This window comes from Bubalus kerabau, chromosome 23 (assembly GCF_029407905.1).
Source record: "Bubalus kerabau isolate K-KA32 ecotype Philippines breed swamp buffalo chromosome 23, PCC_UOA_SB_1v2, whole genome shotgun sequence".
NCBI lineage: Eukaryota > Metazoa > Chordata > Mammalia > Artiodactyla > Bovidae > Bubalus > Bubalus kerabau.
Window position 1 is genome coordinate 39301442 of NC_073646.1, and position 19001 is coordinate 39320442.

Here is a 19001-nt window from a genome sequence, read left to right on the forward strand (position 1 = left end):
CCCACAAGAGATGGTCAGGGGCTGGGGAAACCGGCTCGTGGGAGACAGGGTCCTCCTGGGGCTTGAACCTGAGCAGGTGGCGCGGGGTGGGGCCAGGACCGTAACCCGAGCGCACAAAGATGGCGGCAGGTCCACCCCTCCGAGCCCCGCGGCCGGCGGTCGGAGCCGAGCGTTGCCGAACGTTCCCGAGCGTCCCCCGAAGCCCAGAGGAGCCCGGGAGCCGCGCGGGCGGCAGCGGCCCCGCCCCGGAGCCTGGGAGCGGCGGCGCCGGCGCGGGGGAGGGGAGGCCGGATGTGAGTGGAGCGGCCATTTCCTGTTTCTCTGCAGTTTTCCCCAGCTTTGGGTGGTGGCTGCCGCTGGGCTCCGGCGTTCCGTAGGCGGAGGGCGAGGCGGCGTGGACAGCGGCCCCGGCACCCCGCGCCCTGCCGCCCGCAGCCGCGCGCCCGCCCGCCCGCTTCTCCCCGAGCTCGCCGCCTTTCTCCTCAGCGCCCGGCCGCCGCCGCTGCCGCGGCCCAGCGAGCGGCCCAGATGCAGGCCATCAAGTGTGTGGTGGTGGGAGACGGGTGAGTGCGCGCGCCGGGCCGGGGGTCGAGTGCCGGGGGCTGGGGCCGGGCGGCGGGCGGGCGCCGCGGGTTCGCCTGGGGCCCGGCCGGGCCTCTCCTGGGCCAGGGGCGCGGGGCGGGGGGCGCGAGCCGCCACCCTCCTCAGGACCCGGGGCGCGGGCCTGGTTCCGGCTCTCTTTTTTTTTCGGTGGGGGAGGGAGGGAATCGGCGATCGGCGGCGGGAGGGAAAGTGAACTCCACCCTCCCGCTTTCTCCCGGGCCGCTGACCGCCCGGCAGAACTCGCCCCGCGCCGCCACCCACCCTCATTTGCCTGAAGATTGGGTGGGTTCACGGAGTTGCCTTTCTTTAAAAAAAAGAAAAGAAAAAATAGAATCCTCTCTTGGTTTTCCCAATAACCTCTCGAGCTGCATTGAGACCTTCCGTGGGTCCCGGCGGTCTCTGGTCGGTCGTATTGGAGGAGTCTGTGCACGCACGGGCTGGTGTGGGGACCCTCAACTGATTTACCAGGGGGTGCCTTCCGCTGGTACTTAGACACTTTTCTGATTATTTAAAAAGTGACTGTTGGCTATTAAGGTGGAGAAACTTTTAGGATTTCTAGCTGCGAGGAACTGGGTGTGATTAAGACTGTTCCTTTCTCTGAACGTGATGGGATCATTTTAAAAGAAAAAAAAAAAAAACTTGGTCTCTGCTTCATGCATTAGGTATGGGATGTCGCAGAACAGGCTCCCTGAGCCGAGCTGCCCTGTGACTCAAGGCATGTCTTTTCATTACTGTCTGTGGTGGATCCAGGCCCTCGAGGAAGACAAGACTTGTCTTATGCAGTTTTTTTTTCTCCCCTTGAAACAAGAATCTCAGTGTGATCCCAGCAAAATTGTGCGTCTCAGCATTGCTCGAGTTAGAGGAGCGTTAATAAGGAGGCTCCAAGAGTTACTACCAGTTGCAACAAAGTCAGAATGCAACTGGCACCTATTTGGAGTCTTGTAAAGTTGAAGAGAGAGTTGTGGAATCCCTGTTCCCCAAACTTGTCATTAGGGTCGATGGTGCTTTTATGCTTCTGGATGAATTTACCAGATCTCGGTTTCTTGAGATCGTTGTAAATTAGATATTTGAACTTGTTTCTGTATCTAATTCAGATCCTTGAGCACAATCAGACAACTGATTTTTTTTAAAAAAAGATGCCCTCTGTATGGTTTGTCAGGCTCACAAATGTGAAAGATTATTAACACTTCATGCTTCTGTCAAGATAATCAGAAATTGTAAGTTTCTACGTAGAAATATGTATGGGGCTTGTTCTTTTTTTAACTCATTGAAAGAAAGCTTTAATTTTGCGGGGGTGGGGGTGGGGAGGATGTTCAGTTAATTGGTTTAAGGGTGGAATCACTAAATTCGTTTAAGTGACGTTTTGATCCTTCTGCTCCTGAAGTATAGCATATGTCATTGTCTTAGGAACATTGTAAATGATATGGACTTCCTTTAAAAGTTAGAAAATGCAGGATCAGTAATTCATGCCAATTTTTTAAAAAGTCAACTCACTGATAATCCATAATCTAACCCTAGAATATAATCTTTGAAAGATTTAAAAATACAAGAAATGTAAGCATAGGGTGTAGTCGGTGTACTCAATCATAGGTGCAGATTGTGGGCCTCTCTGTTTGCATTGGCCTGTTTATCTGGTCAAATACTTGTTGAATGCCTCCTGTGGGATCAAATCCCCACCTCACCACTTGGGGGGAAACCCTGAGCAGATCGCACATCCCCCAAGAGAGGTGCCTCAGGGGGAAATGTGAGGGTTCAGCAAGGTTCTGGATAGGAAGTCAGTGCCTCACAGGCGCCTGGCCCCTCCCCAGTGCTTAGTGAGGGCCAGATGCCAGTATTTCTTCATTATTATTGCTGTTTTTATCACTTGGAGGTACTGCTGGGCTCTGTGAAGAGAGTGTTAGGCATAAAACACAGTGGCTTTGAGTTTTCTGTCAGTTTTTAAAAAGAATTATTTTTGTTTGTGCTGGGTCTTCTGTTGCAGTGGGGACTTTTCTCTAGTTTTGGGGGGAGTACTCTCCAGTCGGGGTGCTCGGGCTTCAGTAGCGGCTCCTCGACTCTCGAGCTCAGGCTCAGTAGTGTGGCGCCTGGGCTTGGTAGCTGTGCAGCATGTGGGATCTTCCCGGACTAGGGATCGAACCGTGTCCTCTGCATCGGCAGGCAGATTCTTTACCACTGAGCTGCCGGGGAAACCCTCTCTGCCAGGTTTTCAGTGCTGTGTTTGAACATTGATGTTGACATTAGAAGTGAAAGGTACCTTTATGAAAAAAACCTTGAGCTGTGTTATCGATGCTTTAAATTATTGGTGAACATAGAGCAAATATTGCTTCAGTGAACAATCTAGATAATACTTTTTCCACCAAAAATATTTTTTTTTCTGCTTTTGTCTGAATAAAATATATTCCTTGTAGGAATATTTTGTTAAAAAACTGTTAAAGCTGTAAAGTGCAGGTCTAAATTTTGTGAGGGGAAGAAGTTGCTTCATGTTGTGGAATTTCAGGCAATTGGGGCAGTTTAAACAGGGAGGGCAAACTCGTTGAGGTTCCACAAATTGCAAGCTTCCTTATTTTAAAAATATTCTTGGGAATTATGGTTAAAGGCTGTGTCCTAACTGTATTATAATTAGCACCAATTAGCCTATATTTTTCTAATGGATTATTTTCTGTACAGCAATTCAGTTGGTATTGAGTATAAAATGTGAGATAAGTTTTGATACTTTTTAATTCTGTTTATTGTTCCATGAAGCCTGAGTCTGTCCTTCTGAACACAGGTTTTATGACTAATTTGGGGGACCTCTGTCCCTCAATTTTCACTCAGCTTTATTTGGGTGAGACAGCATCTCATATTCAAATATTTATGAATTTTTAATTGTGGGTTTTTTTGACTGTTTGATTTGGGGCTGGGGGTGAGTGACTTGACCCCTCCCCCCCATTTTATTCCAGATGGCGCTAGAGGTCTGTCCAGCGCAGTGTCTAATTTAGACATTGCTGTCCAGGAATTTTTTTAGTTGAGCTTGGTCAATGCCTTCCATGATGTCATCTTGATAGGAATGTACTCCACTGGCTCCTGCCCACTTCATTGAACGAGCAGCTGTGGCATGATCCATGAGTTCGTTTCAGCTCTTCGTGAAGTCTTTGTGTGTTTTTATCCCAAATTTACGTTTAGTATTTGATCTTGGTTGGTACAATTATATTGTATTATAAATTTTTTTTTTTTTTTTTTAAATTTCAGATGATAATGCCAGCTAAATGTTTGGGGTTAGGTTCAGTGGAAGAGTGTCCGGAATCCGTTTTGAGAAACCTTAAAGCCACTGTTTATATTGTCTTTGGCATTAGTCAGCTATGTCTTTGTACTTTCTCACCTCTGCATCACCAGGAAGCTCTAACTTGTAATTGTAGTCTTCCTGCAAAGGGCGTGTTTTACCAGGAATCCTGCTCCCAGGCCAGTTAGCACATATCACCAGATGGGACTGTTTCCTCCAACTTCTTAATATGAAAAATGTCAAACATGGAAGAGTTGAAAGAATAATGTGTTGAACACTCACATACCCACCACTTAGGTTCTGTAATCAACAGTTTGCTCTGTTCTTCTCATGGGAATTTGTTCCCATTTGGGGGCAATAGTTTAAGAGGATTTGATAACAGAAGATTTTGGAAGGAGAATGGGGGTAATACACAGATATGAATTCCTGATTTTGAACTCTGCATCTTTAGCTACCCCAGGGTTAGGCTGGATGGTTCTAGGACATTATCGAGTAATGGCTGCTTCAGATTCAAGCTCTGTGAGAGGCAACATCTTCAGCTTTGAATGTTCTAGTATCTTCGGTGTTCAGCATCTGAACTTTTTGGAGTCTCCGTGGTGATAACGACTGGCTTTCTGTTAGTTGGTTGGGATGTCTCCTGTTGGTGGCAGGACGTCAGGGGCATTGCAGCTAGGGTTTTGTGTTTTGGTAGCACTAAATTGTGCTATTAATTAATACAGTTTCTGAGCTTACTCTCTGGGTAATTATATATTTAGGATTAGTGTTAAGAGTCCCCAAAGCCCATTTCTGAGCATAAATCAAGGACTTTCATTCAGGGTCTTTCATTAATGCAATAAGTATTATAGTATATTATATATTTGATACTTAAAATCCACGATCCATCCTGTTCTGTTAATTTGTTCTTAAGATCCTAGGTATTCTTAGGGGTCCCAGGATTAGAAGGTGGTGAGAAGGAACGAACTTCCTGTTATAAATTAGTGCTAGGGATGAAATGTAGCAAAGGGTAATTAACACTGCTGTACCTTATAGACTAAAGTTGTTGAGAGAATAAATCCTAAGAGTTTCCATCAAAAGGAGAAAATTTTCTATTTCTTTCATGCTGGGTCATTAAGAGATGATGGACGTTCACTAAACCTACTGTGGTAATCAGTTCCTGATGTATAGAAATTAAACACCTTAAACTTACATAGTGCTGTGTGTCAATTACACCTCAGTAAAACTGGGGGAAACGATCTAGGTACTTTCAGGCAACAATACAGGTTCCTTATTTAGGCTTACAGTAGTCACTGGAGAAATCTGGTTTTTCTGTCCTACTGAGAGACCAGTGGGTGTTTTTTAAAGCAATGCAGAATCTTCTTGGTTTTGAGTTTCCTGGATTTTTTTTTTTGGCTGTTCCAGGCAGCATGTGGCGATCTTAGTTCCTGGATCAGGGATGGAACTCGTGCCACCCGGCAGTGGAAGCCAAGTCCTAACCACTGGACCACCAGGGATCGTCCATCCCTATTTTAATGGGAGGAAATTGCCAGTGTTTCCAGATTTATTGATTTCACATGCTTAAATGTGCTCAGTTCCCCTTAGATTAAAATGTTGTGGTGACTTGCTGTCACTTAGAACCTGGAAATAAGTATGTTCTATCTACTTGGTCAACTTTCTAGCCTGTACAAGAGCTAGTAGCAGTTGTGATTATTTATCACAAATAAGTAAAGTAAGATTCATGCTCCCTCTCCGGAGTTACAGCATTTTTCACAGATTAAAAAGAAAAAAATAAGAGGGGGAAAAAAGATTAAAAAGTGAGTGAACTGAGCAGTTATATATATATAAAATTGAAAATTCCAAAGTAAATAGTAGCTTCCAGAAATTCCGCAGCAGTGTCAAGTCAAAGACTAACCAGATGCCGCTCCATTCTCCTGTGGAAGAAGCGTGACTCTGTCTAGAGCCGCTGTTGACTGTGGCCTGTAGCTTGTAGCATTTATTTGTGGAGTGTGTTTAACAGGATTGAATAAACACTAATGGGAGGTAAATAACCCTTTTCTTTCTCATTTTCCTCTGTTTTTAAAATTAAGTAAACATTTAAATCAAAAGTTGGACATGTACTTATTTAAAAGTCAGAACTTTATACTTTACTAATTTTCTTAGAGAATGCATGTTTATATCTAAAGGATGATTGGTAATAAAATTTCCAATTACTATCAGGTGATACCAGTACCTTGGGGTCCTTTACAGCTAAACCTTTCAAAAGATGAAGCCTCAGCTGAAGATCAAGTTTCAGGAAAGGAGATTTTGGCGTATTTAACACAATTGGTGTTTGTAATTGCTTTGTTCCTCATACATACAAGAGCCTTAGGAGGGATCTAGAAGTGAAACTGGGATGCTTTTAACGCAGCATTTAAAACCTTCGGAGCTGCTTCCTGTGACATTAAGAGGTGATGACTAGTAACATTTTTAGACAGCAGCACTTGCGGTTTTGAAAAGATACTCACTCTTCGTAGCCTTAAAGCGCGCGCTCCCTCAGCTGCCACTGCAGCCCCTGGCTGCGCTCTGTTTATCCTGCCTCCTGTCCTGGTAGCTCTCTGAACAGCCTGCTCCTCTGCACCCTAAAACCCCCGCCGTGGTCCAGGCCACAGCATCAGTTCCTGGAACACAGCGGGAGCTGCTTCCTTGTTTTCTGCCCCCAGTCTCAGCTTCTTGAGTCCTCTTGCCACACTGCCCAGAGAGGCTTCTTCTGAAAATGCAAATCTAATGATTTCTTGGCAACTAAAAATCTTCTGTCACCTCCCAAGTAGGATCAAGTTCCAGGTCTTGAGAAGAAATGACAGCCTCTTCAAAGTTCCCTCTGCCACTTCCCCCTTCTTCATCCTCAAGTTTTACTGGCCTTCCTGCAGTCTGGGCCTCCCTACATGCTGTGCTTTTGCCTAGAATGTTCCTCCCTTCTGTGTCCCACTCATCAGCCTCAGTGATGTTGCAGCCTCCTCTGCCCCCAAGACAAGGTTAGATCCCTGTGCTGTACCTTTCCAGAACATCTTTAACAACGCTTATCACATCTAAAATGTTATGTAATGAACACGTGCTTCATTTTTTAGCTTACTAAAACTGCCTGAGTCCCATGAGATCCCCACGACAGTGTCTTTAGCACCCAGTATACTCCTGGCATACCATGCAGATTGTTGGTGTAGACTGAAATTGAATCACTGCTCACATAGTTTTGGGATGAAGTCGGTAGTTTTGCATCCATCTTACAGTTGAGAGAACCAAGGCATAAGGAAGTTGAAACTTAAAAATTCAGCCAGTAAGTGGTAGAGTTGCCTGTGGGTCACACATCCGGGTAGTGACTTTGAATCTCATTCAGGTTCTTTTTTATTTAACATTCTAAGCTTTTAACAAAATGTATGGCCAGTGAGTCATTTCTGTTTAGAAAGTCTTTAGGAGTTGGACAGCAGCCCCTGATGATGTCATGTTTGACTGTGAGGTCTTGGGGTGGGGGAGTTCCAGCTTTTGTTAAGCCTTAATAATGTTATGAGTGAAGCAAGTATGGGCAGGACCGCCTGGGCCTGTAATCTGCCCTTGTTGAGCGGTTTTTGCCTTAAGCTAAGAGTGTAAGGAAAATAGAAAAGCACTCAACTTCTTTATGGTTGTCCTAATTGATAGCAGTCGAGATTGAACAGCAAAGTCTTGGGACTCCTGCACGCCAGTGTGTCCCGTGGCCTTGGTGAGCCACAGGGGAGCGCAGGGAGCCGGGCCTGCGAGGAGCGCTTGTTTGGTGAGTGAGGCCAGGGACTCTGAGAAGGCCCCAAGGCTGCCGTGGGAGTGTTGTACAATTTGGAGGCTGTGTGTCAGCTAGGTATCTGCAGTGGCTCAGTGGTAAAGAATCCGCCTGCAGTGCAGGAGCCGACGGGTTTGATCCCTGGGTCTGGAAGATCTTCTGGAGGAGGGCATGGCCACCCACTCCAGTATTCTTGCCTGGACAATCCCATGGATCGAGGAGCCTGGTGGCCTACAGTCCATGGGGTCGCAAGAGTCGGACGCGACCGAGCAACTTGGCATGCACGCACCTGTTGGCTAATGGTGCAGTGATCAACTTAACGTTTAGGTGGTTTTGTTGGTCAATTGCTAATTCCTACTCTTTTGCGACCCCCATGGACTGTGGCCCGCCAGGCTCCTCTGTCCATGGGATTTCCCAGCAAGGATGCTGGAGTGGGGTGCCGTTTCCGCCTTCAGAGGGTCTTCCCGACCAGGGGATACTCCTCTCAAGTGGTTGGGAGCCTTTCCTCACCGCCCTGGTACCCTGTGCCGGCTTGCAGCTGTGTGTGGGAGGCCCTCCTGTGTTCCTACGCTTTTCTCTGCTAGTTCTCTGCACAGCTGTTTGGGAGATTTACTCCACTGTCCCTGAGCCCTTCATTAATCTGTCTGGAACATAGTGTGTTAACTGCTTGCTCCAAAAGTTTATGGTGAGATTTGAGGGTGGGGGTGGGGAGGCGGCACAGGAATGCAGATGAAGTAGCAGGCAGTGGTGTGTGGTATGGGTGACTAAGCGCTCTCTTTAGAGACCTGGCCTCTCTGCTGGCCAGGGGGAAGGCTTGAGGGAGGCGGCGGGGTTTGAGCCGCCCCTCGGAGGCAGCAGATGGCAACGGTGGACGTTTGAGAGGAGAGCTGTGTCTGCATGTTAGTATTCATCGGAATAACTTGAGGGTAGATTTGCAGATTCTTTTTTTAAATTAAATTTATTTATTTTAATTAGAGGTTAATTACTTTACAGTATTGTATTGGTTTTGCCATACATCAACATGAATCCGCCACGGGTGTACACGTGTTCCCAATTCTGAACCCCCCCCCCCCACCTCCCGATTTGCAGATGCTTGATGAAAGCCTTCTAGAGGTGTTTGCAGAAGAGACTTGTTTATTTTTTCATTTTATTTATTTTTTTATTGATTTATTTGGCTGCACCAGGTCTTCGTTTCGGCCCGCAGCATCTTTAGTTGTGGCATGTGAACTCGTAGCTGCAGCATCTGGGATCTAGTTCTCTCAACAGGGATCGAACCCAGGCCCCTGCAGTGGCAGCGCGGTCTTAGCCACTGGACCACCAGGGAATCCCAAGACTTCCAGTTTAAAAATACCGTTCCTCTTGAACCTTGTGCTTACCAACAACTGTTTCTCGTCAACCAGCGCAAACACCTAGAACTGAAAACTGCGAAGCCTCCAGACGCTGCCCTTCTGAGTAATTCTAGTTTGTTTGCTTTACATGTCAGGATAAAAATAGTATTAAGTAAAAGGTCTTAGAAACTGTTTTCTTTAATGCTTTAATATTTGATGTATACGTCCTGATTTTTCTGTAAGTTATTTTCACTGAATAATGAAAGCTCAGATTGCACTTATGTTGACTAAGGAACTTAACATCATTTTTTTTTTTCCTGTCTCTGTAGAGCTGTGGGTAAGACTTGCCTCCTGATCAGTTACACTACCAATGCATTCCCTGGAGAATATATCCCCACTGTGTAAGTATCTGGAGTTAACCCGGGATTAACTTGGCAGTGATAGTGTTGTGTTTTTTTTGGATTCCATTGACCTTTCTTCTGCTCTGCCTTTCTAAATCCTTAAGTGAAGAGAGGTGGTTATTTTCCTCTTAATCATTGAGGTCTAATTATAAGGTATTTGGGCTTTTAAAAAATAACTTTATCTTTTTTTAATATAGTTTCTGCATGATGACAAAGCACACAGCTTTCCTAATTGATTTTCAGATATTTAGGAAATGAAAGTTAAACCACCTTTGAAGTTCAGAGACTGGATAGTGTAAGAGTTTCAGATAAGTGGCTTTCTGTGTAAAGGGTCAAGGAACTGGAACAAAGAGTCTATTATGGTTTAATTGGCCTTTTCTGGCGAGCAGTCCAACGGTTACATGTCATTGTTGACTTTTGGGCTTTGGAATTGAAACCAGGGTGTGTGTGGCTGTGTGTGTGGGGTGCGGCTGTGTGTGGGGGGTGTGGCTGTGTGTGGGAGGTGTAGGCTGGGGGCGCGGATGGGAGGACCAGCTGCTGAGCTGCGGGGTCCCTTTTTGGCAGCAGACTCGGGTGGGGACAGAAAAGGGCCTCTCTGCTGATGGTCACCAGGGAGCTTCCAGGCTGCGCCCGGGCCGGGACTGGGATCCTCACCGCCCACTGGGGCGGAGGCGCTCCGTTCGCACGGTGCTCACCTCCTTAGCACCGCACTCGGCCTAAGCGTCCTGTGTGTGTGGGTGTAAGTGGAATCAAACTGTCCAAAATTTGTGGTGGGGACTTCCCTCGTCTCCACGTGTAGGTAGAGCTGTAGATGACTTGGAGGTCCTGTGGTGGGCCCGACTCCGGTCACTTGCAAACAGTGCTGTGCACACATCGTTGCACACGTCTTTGTGCACACGTGATAGATTGTTGGAGGAACTGCGGCAAATCAGAAGGAGTGGGATGTCTTAAGCTTCAGGAGATGCTGCGCGGTTGCTGTTCCAAATGCTGTCACTGAGCAGCGGTGACGGAAACAGCCCTTTCCTACCCACTGTGGTGAACATGGGCTGAAAACTGTGACCGCCTTATTTGCATTTCTGGTCACCGGTGAGGTTGAAACCTTGTGTTTCCTGTCCATGCCTAATCTTCTGTGAATTGCCTGTCAAAATCCCTTGCTTATTGTCCAACTGGAAGTTCTCTGTACTGATGGAACTTCTGTGTGTGAAAAATACTTATCCCTCTGTCTCTCACTTGTCTTTGAACTCATAATATTCTCTGCATTTTTATATAAATATGCCATTTCTCCCTCTTCCCTGAGTTTAATGTCTTATTAAAAAATATTCCCTAGTTTCCCCTCCCCTCCCCCCCAGGTTTTTATAGCTCTAGTTTTTATCTTTCATTCACTTGGAGTGTATTTTTTGGTATGGCAAGAGGCAAGCACCTGATTCTTTTTTGCAGATTCTTATACCGTTTTTGTACCACTTATTGAATAATATTTCCTCTTCTCACTGAAGTAGAAGTACAGCATGTTTTTTCATACATCCTTTTCTGTATGAAAGCAGGTTTGGTCATGAACTTGTATAAATCACACTGGAACCTACTCAGACCATGACTTTGTTGTCATAGTGTAGTAAGATCCTAAGCTTTAGTCTTAAGTATGTGAAAATCAATTCTGGGACCTGACTTTAAAGGCTAATACATCGCGTTCTGCTCAGCAGGTGCCCCTGTTCACCTTGCAATCCCAGGTGTCAGTGAACTACTCCATGGCACTCAGCGTAATTTTTTAATGTCCTCCTTATTTCTCCCTGTCAGCCTATAGGCTTTCTGGGCTTCCTCCTATTATAGGTAATTCATTTGTGTGTAGCAGCCTCAAATTAATTTAAACCCATGTGTGAAACTTTGAAAACGTTACCCAATAGCTTCTCGTATCCGACTTGCTTTGTGTTAACCCTGCACACAGGTCTTAGGGTGGATTACCAAGGCTCAGCTGGGGACCAGCCTCCACCCAGGTCAGGGGAGCAGGGTCTGTTCTGGAAACATGGCCAGTGCAGCCCTGCTGGGGACCCCTAACTGAGGGTGACCCTCGTGTGCACGGAACACCCAGCCCTTGGGGTTTGGATACTTGCATTTCTTCCTGGGGAGAGACCTCAGTGTTCTCTTCTTCATGGGCAGGCAGGTTTCTGATGCCGACAGAGACCTGTTCTGGTTAAATTCAGTAGCTCGTGCTTGTGTCTCAGTGGTGCCCCCACACCCCAGCTCCTGTTTCTCTCCACTGCGCGCCTGCCGGCGGGGCTGGGCATCCTCTGGCCTGGCCGTCCGCTCTCGCGGCCCCGCCTGGCCCTGCTCAGCCCCAGGGGTGCCTGGCTCCTCGGCCGGAGGTTAACCGTTTTCCCTCTGTTCCGCAGCTTTGACAACTACTCTGCCAATGTCATGGTGGATGGAAAACCCGTGAATCTGGGCTTGTGGGACACAGCCGGACAAGAAGATTATGACCGATTACGCCCCCTGTCCTACCCGCAGACAGTAAGGAGCCTGAATGATTTTAGAGTGTCCTTTACACGTCCTCACGGTTTCATTAATTCATACCACCTCTCGATTTGCCTATATTGCCATCTTTTGGGTATGCCGAGTAATAACAAATAACGTTGAACCACTTCAGTAGTGAGTATCTGCCTAGATGCAGACCGGGGCTTTGTCTGCTTGTTTGTGCGCTTTGCGTGTCCTCAGTATTGACTCTGGTGGTGTGCAGTGTATGTTCTTCCGTGCCATTTTGGCATAGCCATGCAAAATAGGTGCTGTTATGTTTTGGCAAAACTGTTTTAAGAACAGTTAGCTTCCAGATTAGTTTGCTTTGTGACAGTTTTGTGCCACAGAAGCAAATTAAGCAGTGAAGATGAAGGCTTCTTTAGATCAAGTTAGTAACTAATCCTATTGATTTAATAGTTTTTCTATAAAATATATTTTTGCAGCTTTAGAACCTAAATCTTCTTAAGAAAGTGGAAGTTTCAGTTTTATAACGTGTCTGCTGTGTCCAGTCCGGCAGCCGCTAGCTTGGGCTTGCCTGCACATCAGCTAACTAGCTGGTCTCTATACCGGCTGCTTACAGTTAGGCCAGTAAGCTGGTGGACATGTGGTCCAAAGCCAGTTTTCTCTAAATAAGCAGTTGTCTTATTTGTGCTATTTCCTTCTTGTTACATGTCTCTCCTTTGTGTTAAAAGTGCTTTTAAAGACAACTTTGTGACTACCTGGATGGGGAAGTTTGCACAGAGGCAGTTGAGCAAATTCTTGGGCTTCAGATCGCGCCTTCCGCGCTGTGTCAGGGTGGGTGTCTCCACCTTGAATCCTGCCCTGCTCCCTTGCAGGCTTGGTGAGGCGGAGCCCTTGGGACAGTCCTGGGCGTGTGTCTGCCTTGGGCTCTTCCCTGTGCTTGCGCAGCTGTGCTGGCGGAGCCGGAGGCCCCCTCAGTTCCCAGGTGCCTCCAGGAGGGCTCAGGATCAGGGAGACGTCCCCCAGAGGGCCGGCCTCCACCTCGAGACTGATTGAAGTATCCCTTTGTTCTGAGGAGTGAGTGTGAGTGAAAAGAATGAATTCATTCTAGTCTACCCAAAGCTTGTTTTTTTGTGTTTGAAATATGGCTGTTTCTAAGCAGAAGTCATTGTCTTTTCCGTTTGCTTTTCTGCTAGAGGAATTGTCAAGGACAGTTTTTTAGAGCTATAGATTTTTGCTGATTGTCCTTTATCTGAGTTCTGGGAACAGTGGTCAGCAGAGATCAAAACCATAAACTGGGAGGCTTGAATGGGCTGGCTTTTCAGATAATCTGTGAGTAAAAGTGAACTGTGATTATCTGTTAAAAATGAGCCAATAATCACCAAAAAACTTTGAATTCTTCAGTACATTTAGCGAAGTACTCTATACCAAGTGGCTCCTTGCTGAGTCCAGATTTCAGTGGGATTTGCATTGAGTGGTAGAGTAGGCCGCTTGGCTTGCTTAGTTGCTAAGTCGTGTCTGACTCTTATGACCACATGGACTACGTAGCCCGCCAGACTCCTCCGTCCATGGAGTGGTTGCCATTTCCTTCTCTAGGGGTAGAGTAGGATCCTCAATCAACTGGATCCCATCTGGAAGGTGGGAGGTCACTTCTGAGAAAGGAGAACTGCCTCCTGTGACTCAGGGCGTCCAGGGACGGGTGTGGCCTCTTTCTCGGAGGCAGTCAGTCGCAGTGAGTCCAAGGTGATCTGGCAAGATTTGCACTGTGTGTGCTGAGCACACTAGATCAGTGACTGATGGAATCAAGCTTCAGTGAGTGGGGCCTGAAATCCAAGCGGGTGTTATCCTCCTGGGGCCTGGACTTGGACCTCCCACGTCCGCCTCAGGAGGGTGGTGGGCCACTTCCTATGGATGCCTGCACCGCCGTGTGTGACCCGCTGCTTAGGCGCCGGGGACAAGCCCCCAGCTGGTTGATACAGCTCAGTCTGCCTGACTCCTTGGAGGATGAGCAGGTTGTGTTGGTTACTGAGGGGGAGCCCCTGAGTGCTGAGATACTGGGGCCTGAAAGGTCTTCCTTTGGGCTGGGTGTCCTGCCACGGGGAGCTGGCCCTGGAAGTGGCAGCCTGGCACTGGATTTAGTTTTGGCAAAGAGAAACCTCTGGATTTGGTACTAAATGACACCTGGTCTCTGGTTTGGCTGTTCGTCCTGTAGGCCTGTCTCTGGCTCATCCTCGAGTCTGCCCTGACCCACTCGGAAGGGCCAGTGGGACACTTGAGCCTTAGTAGTCTGAGGCGCTGGGCTTTCTTCCAGCCATGTTTGGGCTGCAGGCAGAAAAAGGAAGGAGGAAGGAGCAGGCGGATGGCATCGTGTTAACTAATGTAGGATGGAAGGCATCTCTCCTCCATCAGAAAGATGTTCTGAAGAGTGGGAGAGGGTAGGGCAGATGTGGCAGAGGGTGTTTTGACGCTGAGTATTTGGAGTGGACCCCGTGAGTCCCCGCGTCATTGCGAAGCTTTGGCGTCACGTCCAGGCTTTGCGAGGACCAGGCTTCCGAAAGAGCCTGTAGAGTAAAGCCGGGTAGTGAGAGAAATTGACGTTCGCTCTAGATTGTAAATCGGAGAAGAGTAGGGGAGATGAAATTACAATAGTTGTCTCAGCTGCCTTTCTTTTGATTCGAGAATTCCAGATTCTTTGTTGCTGGAGAGCAAGTCTTTCTGTTTCTACAGGAACAGAGGAGTGAGTTGAAAGCTGGTGATAAACACGGCAGCGCGGTCACCTGCGGGCGGGCCCGCCATGTGCTCGGGACAGCAGCGCTGTTCTTTCAGCAGAGCAGGTCCCTGGGTTCGAGCTGCACCCTGTGAGGTCGCATCCCTCAGACCCGGCCACCTTCTGGAACAGTGTCCCGGCCGGGAGGCCTGCTGTACAGATGGGCACTTCTGCTGGCTTCAGCTGGGCTCGTGTCCGAGAACCTGGCCTGGGAGCTTGGAGGGTGTGCGGTCGCTCACGGGCGCCCTTGTTGAGGGAAGGATGCCCCTTTCACACTGAGCAGAAGCTGGGGCTTGGTGGGCACCGTGCTGGTTCTGGGGGAAGGAGCCTCTTTGTGTGTCCCCCACCCAGGATTTCCTGTCTTGGGTCTCCCCGTCTCTGACCTTCCCAAGCACCTTGTGCCCCGTGGGCCAGGGCGACGGAGCGGTTCAGCAGCGCCTGGCATCACGGGTGCGCTGGATCAGCATGTGCTTTAGGTCCCTTGGGAGGGTCGAGACAGGATTCGGATGAAGACTAGGTAGTGGGTTATATTGGCTTTCTTCTCGCTTTTTACTAAACTCAAACAAAGTTCTTGTGCATTACTAGGTTGGAGAAACGTATGGTAAGGAAATACCTTCCAGGGGCAAAGAGAAGCCGATTGCCGTATGTAAAACTTTCGATCGACTTCAAGCTTTATCTATTCTCTCGGTTCACTTAGTTTTCCTAGGATTTCCTGTTGAGCCTCACACTCCTTGAGTGCTTTGTTTGATCTACTCAAGGTGGGGGGTTTGCGGGACAGCCTGCCTTCTGGTTGCAGTCCAGCAGTCCGGGAACTGCCTCTTGCCCCTCCCGAGGGCCAGGCGGGGTGTCGAGCAGGGCCCCCCCGGGGAAGGGGCGCGGAGGCCCCCCGCTGCGGCTCACCCAGCCCCAGCGCTTGGCGGGAGCAGGACTCACCCACGGCGGGCGCTCCTTCCTTCCTCCCGCTTTGGTGTCTGGTGCGGGGCCTGTGGGGCGTGGCTGCGTGCTGGGGAGCTCACCGCCCTGCTTGGGGGTGTCGTGATCAGCCCGGGTGGCGGGGACTCTCGGACACGCTCGTGCATGCGCTGGCCTTTGATGTCGTTGACCAGCAGCTCTTGTGGGATGCTCTTCCTTCCCTTTCAGGTGCAAGAGATCAACTGGATGAACAGGAGGTGTTGGCGGGGACTGTGCCCATTCACCACGTAGCATAGTTTTCCAGGGCAATGTTTCATAAACCGGGCATGTTAGAAACTCTTAGGCATTTAGGGAGATACTTAAATTTCACTTTTTGGGGAGCCGTGCCATGTGACATGCGGGGTCTTCATTCCCTGACTGGGGATCAGACCTGCGCCCCCCACAGTGGGAGTATGGAGTGCTGAGCATTGGAGCCCCAGGATCGTCCAAGTTTAGGCCCTTCCACGATTCACTGTAGGTTCTCCAGAGGCCGTGCTTGGCCTCAGGAGCTCTGACCGCCAGCGAGACGCCGCCTCCGCCCGAGACTGTCCTCCTCCCCGAGGGGCGCCCGGCCTTGGTGCCGGGGCGGATGGCAATGTGTAAGAAGCAGTTTAACTGGAATCCTGTGACCTTGTGAAAATGTACTTAACATTCTGGTAGGGAGCTTAGTGAAAAGCGGACCATTTGTAGGTAATGTTTTTTAATAGAAGTATTGGTGTAGGACCCTGACACTTGACCTTGTCCCTGTGTAGTAACTGAGCGTCACGTTAATTCCGGTGGGAGTGGGAAGGGTGGGACAGAGGCCTCCTGGAGCCTGAATCAGATGTCGTTCTGTAGCCTGAGTAACTGACCGTATTCTGTCCCCCACTCCCCTTCTCCCGACGGGCGCTTCGCGTGCTGGGTCTGGTCTGGGCGGCTGGCCGCGCTGGGGGGTGTCAGGAGCAGGCTCGCACCACGGCCGCTGTGCGCCGCGTTGCCCTGGGCTTGTGGTCCGCCCCCAGCTGCGCTGAGAAACAAAGTGCCTTCCTCGCTGTGGACTCTCCCCAACAGCTCCTTGTGTTTTCTTTTTATAGGATGTATTCTTAATTTGCTTTTCTCTCGTGAGTCCTGCATCATTTGAAAATGTTCGTGCAAAGGTAAGTGGGATTTTTTAGGAAAATATTCAGTTACATAATGTCAGTCTTGGGAAGAAATATTAAAAAGTAAAATACCATTTACTGATAGAAACGTTCAGTTACTTATTTCTACGGCTTAGGCAGATTTTGATACAGGTAATAGGTTTTTTAGGTGTATGCCTTGGGCACGCTGTGTGCTGAAGATTCAGGTCTGATTCAGAAGTGCTGTGTCCTTGTGAAAATAATGAAGCACTTTGGAGCTGGTGTAATAAAAGTAATGTCCATACTTCATACTCTGGCATGTTTCATGAACTGAGTGAGGCTGGGGGGTGTGAGGCCCTTCAGTTGGGCCCAGGGGCGTGTCTGGTGGGGGTCATAGCGGCAGAGCTGAGGCCTGGGTCGGGATAGATGTGTGCTCATCCTTTGGATGCAGGGGGATTTTGTGATGACTTAGGAACTCGCCTGTATTACTGGAAACCAGGTGGCTGGGGGCAGTCCTCCCTGCTCTTGCTCTCACCCTCACTGAGGAGAGCTGTCCAGGGGGTCGTGGGTCCCGAGGCCGCTCTTCATGCCACAGCCAGGCAGTGATTCTAGAGGGGTGAGCCAGGCGGAGGGGACGCGGTGATGGAGCGGGTGGTGAGCACAGGTGGGCCCCATGCGGTGTAGTTCAGACGAGCGGGTTCCTAAAGGAGAGAGGTGACTGGGTCCTGTCTCGGCGCCTAGTGGTACCCGGAAGTGCGACACCACTGTCCCAACACACCCATCATTCTGGTGGGGACGAAACTTGACCTGAGGGACGATAAAGACACGATCGAGAAGCTGAAGGAGAAGAAGCTGACGCCCATCACCTACCCGCAGGGCTTGGCCATGGCCAAGGAGATCGGTATGAGACCCCCATTGTCACGCATGCTTTCACCCGCTTTTATTTTCGTGGTGGAGGCTGGAGGCCACCTGGGGCAGTGGCGCCGGGGTCTGGCCTGCCTTCCGGGACTGACCGGGCCAAGCAGGGCCCTCCGTGCTCAGGTCAGGGAGGGGGAGCCACTGCGCCCCGATCTGAGGGTGAGGCTGTGTTTCCCACAGGTGCCGTCAAATACCTGGAGTGCTCGGCGCTCACGCAGCGGGGCCTCAAGACAGTGTTTGATGAGGCGATCCGGGCGGTTCTCTGCCCACCCCCCGTCAAGAAGCGGAAGAGGAAGTGCCTGCTCTTGTGAACGTCCGCCCCCCACCGTCCGCCCCCAGGACCCTTGGTTTGCTTTGCTCAAACGGTGGAGCCTTCGCACTCAATGCCAAGTTTTTGTTACAGATTAGTTTTTCCATAAAACCGTTTTGAACCAATCAGTAATTTCTAGGTTTTGTTTGTTTAAAGTGTACGAGTTCAAACTTTCACATTCTATTAAAGTTCAGCCCTAAAATGACAAGCTTCCTTAAAGCCTTATTTTTCAAAGCCCCTATTCTTGCTCAGAGTTGCCAAAATACCCTGTGCACTAAGTTGCATTGTTGGGCTGAGAACACTAAGCGCTACGCTGTGGAAAGACCTTGGTCCGGAAGAGACTGTAGCTTTGGAGGCGGGAGGTGCAAAGCCTCGCTGGCGAGTTTCAGGCGAGAAGAGCGCGCACAGCCTCCTTGCTGAAACGCCGCACGTAACGAGTCACGGCAGCGGCCCACGTTCACTCCCTAACGCTGTACTGGACGTCAGAGCGCACGAGCCAGCAGCTCACTCTTTGGATCGGTCTTTTTGATTTTGTAGTGAGATTTTTAAAAACGAGTTCGTGTTTTAGCTTTTGTGAGATTCTGAACAGAACTCTTATCCCGTGCTCCCTGCGATGGAGTGTTCTGCTCTGTCCGTGGGTGCCCTGGGGTGGAGTGTGTGGAACACTTGGGATCAAAGAATGGAGACAGTATTTTGACAAAATGTGGAGATTAATTTACACTACACTGTACACGTAATCATTAAAACTATTAAAAGCATCACGGGTAAAAGTTTTAAAAGGTTAATTTCTGTCAAATGCGGTAGATGAAGAAAGGTCGGTATTATCAGTGAGTGTTTTCTTAAGCTTTTCCTTAAACCTGCCCACCCCTTCTGAAATTGGGCATTTAATCATCTCTGACCTGGTTATCCTCATAGTTGCTAACTTAGTAAGTGCTTTTCTTATAGAACTCATTCTTAATGAGCAATATGCCTCCTTATATTATAAAATCTTTCTGAATATGCATTAGAAAATTTTTTTGTAGGTTAGTAAAAGTGCACTCCTGTTTTCATGTTGCTTTATTCAAAGCTAATAAGTGCTCTCCTTAGTTTTCTAGTAACTAGGTTATAAAATCACGTGTTGCAGCTTTATGGTTTTTAAGAT

At 48.7% G+C, this 19001-nt stretch overlaps 1 protein-coding gene across 2 annotated transcripts; it reads left to right on the forward strand.

Annotated features, from left to right (window-relative positions):
* Nucleotides 1-282: 282 nt before the first annotated feature.
* RAC1 (Rac family small GTPase 1) lies at nucleotides 283-18068 on the forward strand. 2 transcript variants are annotated; one of them, XM_055562450.1, is made up of 7 exons: nucleotides 283-563; nucleotides 9280-9351; nucleotides 11736-11853; nucleotides 15170-15226; nucleotides 16609-16671; nucleotides 17374-17533; nucleotides 17731-18068. In XM_055562450.1, the coding sequence occupies exons 1-7, from the start codon at nucleotides 529-531 to the stop codon at nucleotides 17859-17861; spliced, it is 636 nt and encodes a 211-aa protein (XP_055418425.1). In that variant the 5' UTR covers nucleotides 283-528; the 3' UTR covers nucleotides 17862-18068. The 2 variants fall into 2 exon arrangements, with proteins under 2 accessions (XP_055418425.1, XP_055418426.1); XM_055562451.1 differs by lacking the exon at nucleotides 15170-15226 and having other exon boundaries at nucleotides 290-563.
* The last annotated feature ends 933 nt before the right edge of the window (nucleotides 18069-19001 follow it).

Coding starts and splice junctions, on each gene's coding strand:
- RAC1 (XM_055562450.1), top strand. CDS start 529: ATGCAGGCCATCAAGTGTGTGGTGGTGGGAGACGG. Junction 9,352..11,735: donor GGAGAATATATCCCCACTGT/GTAAGTATCTGG, acceptor TCTGTTCCGCAG/CTTTGACAACTACTCTGCCA. Junction 17,534..17,730: donor GGCCATGGCCAAGGAGATCG/GTATGAGACCCC, acceptor TGTTTCCCACAG/GTGCCGTCAAATACCTGGAG.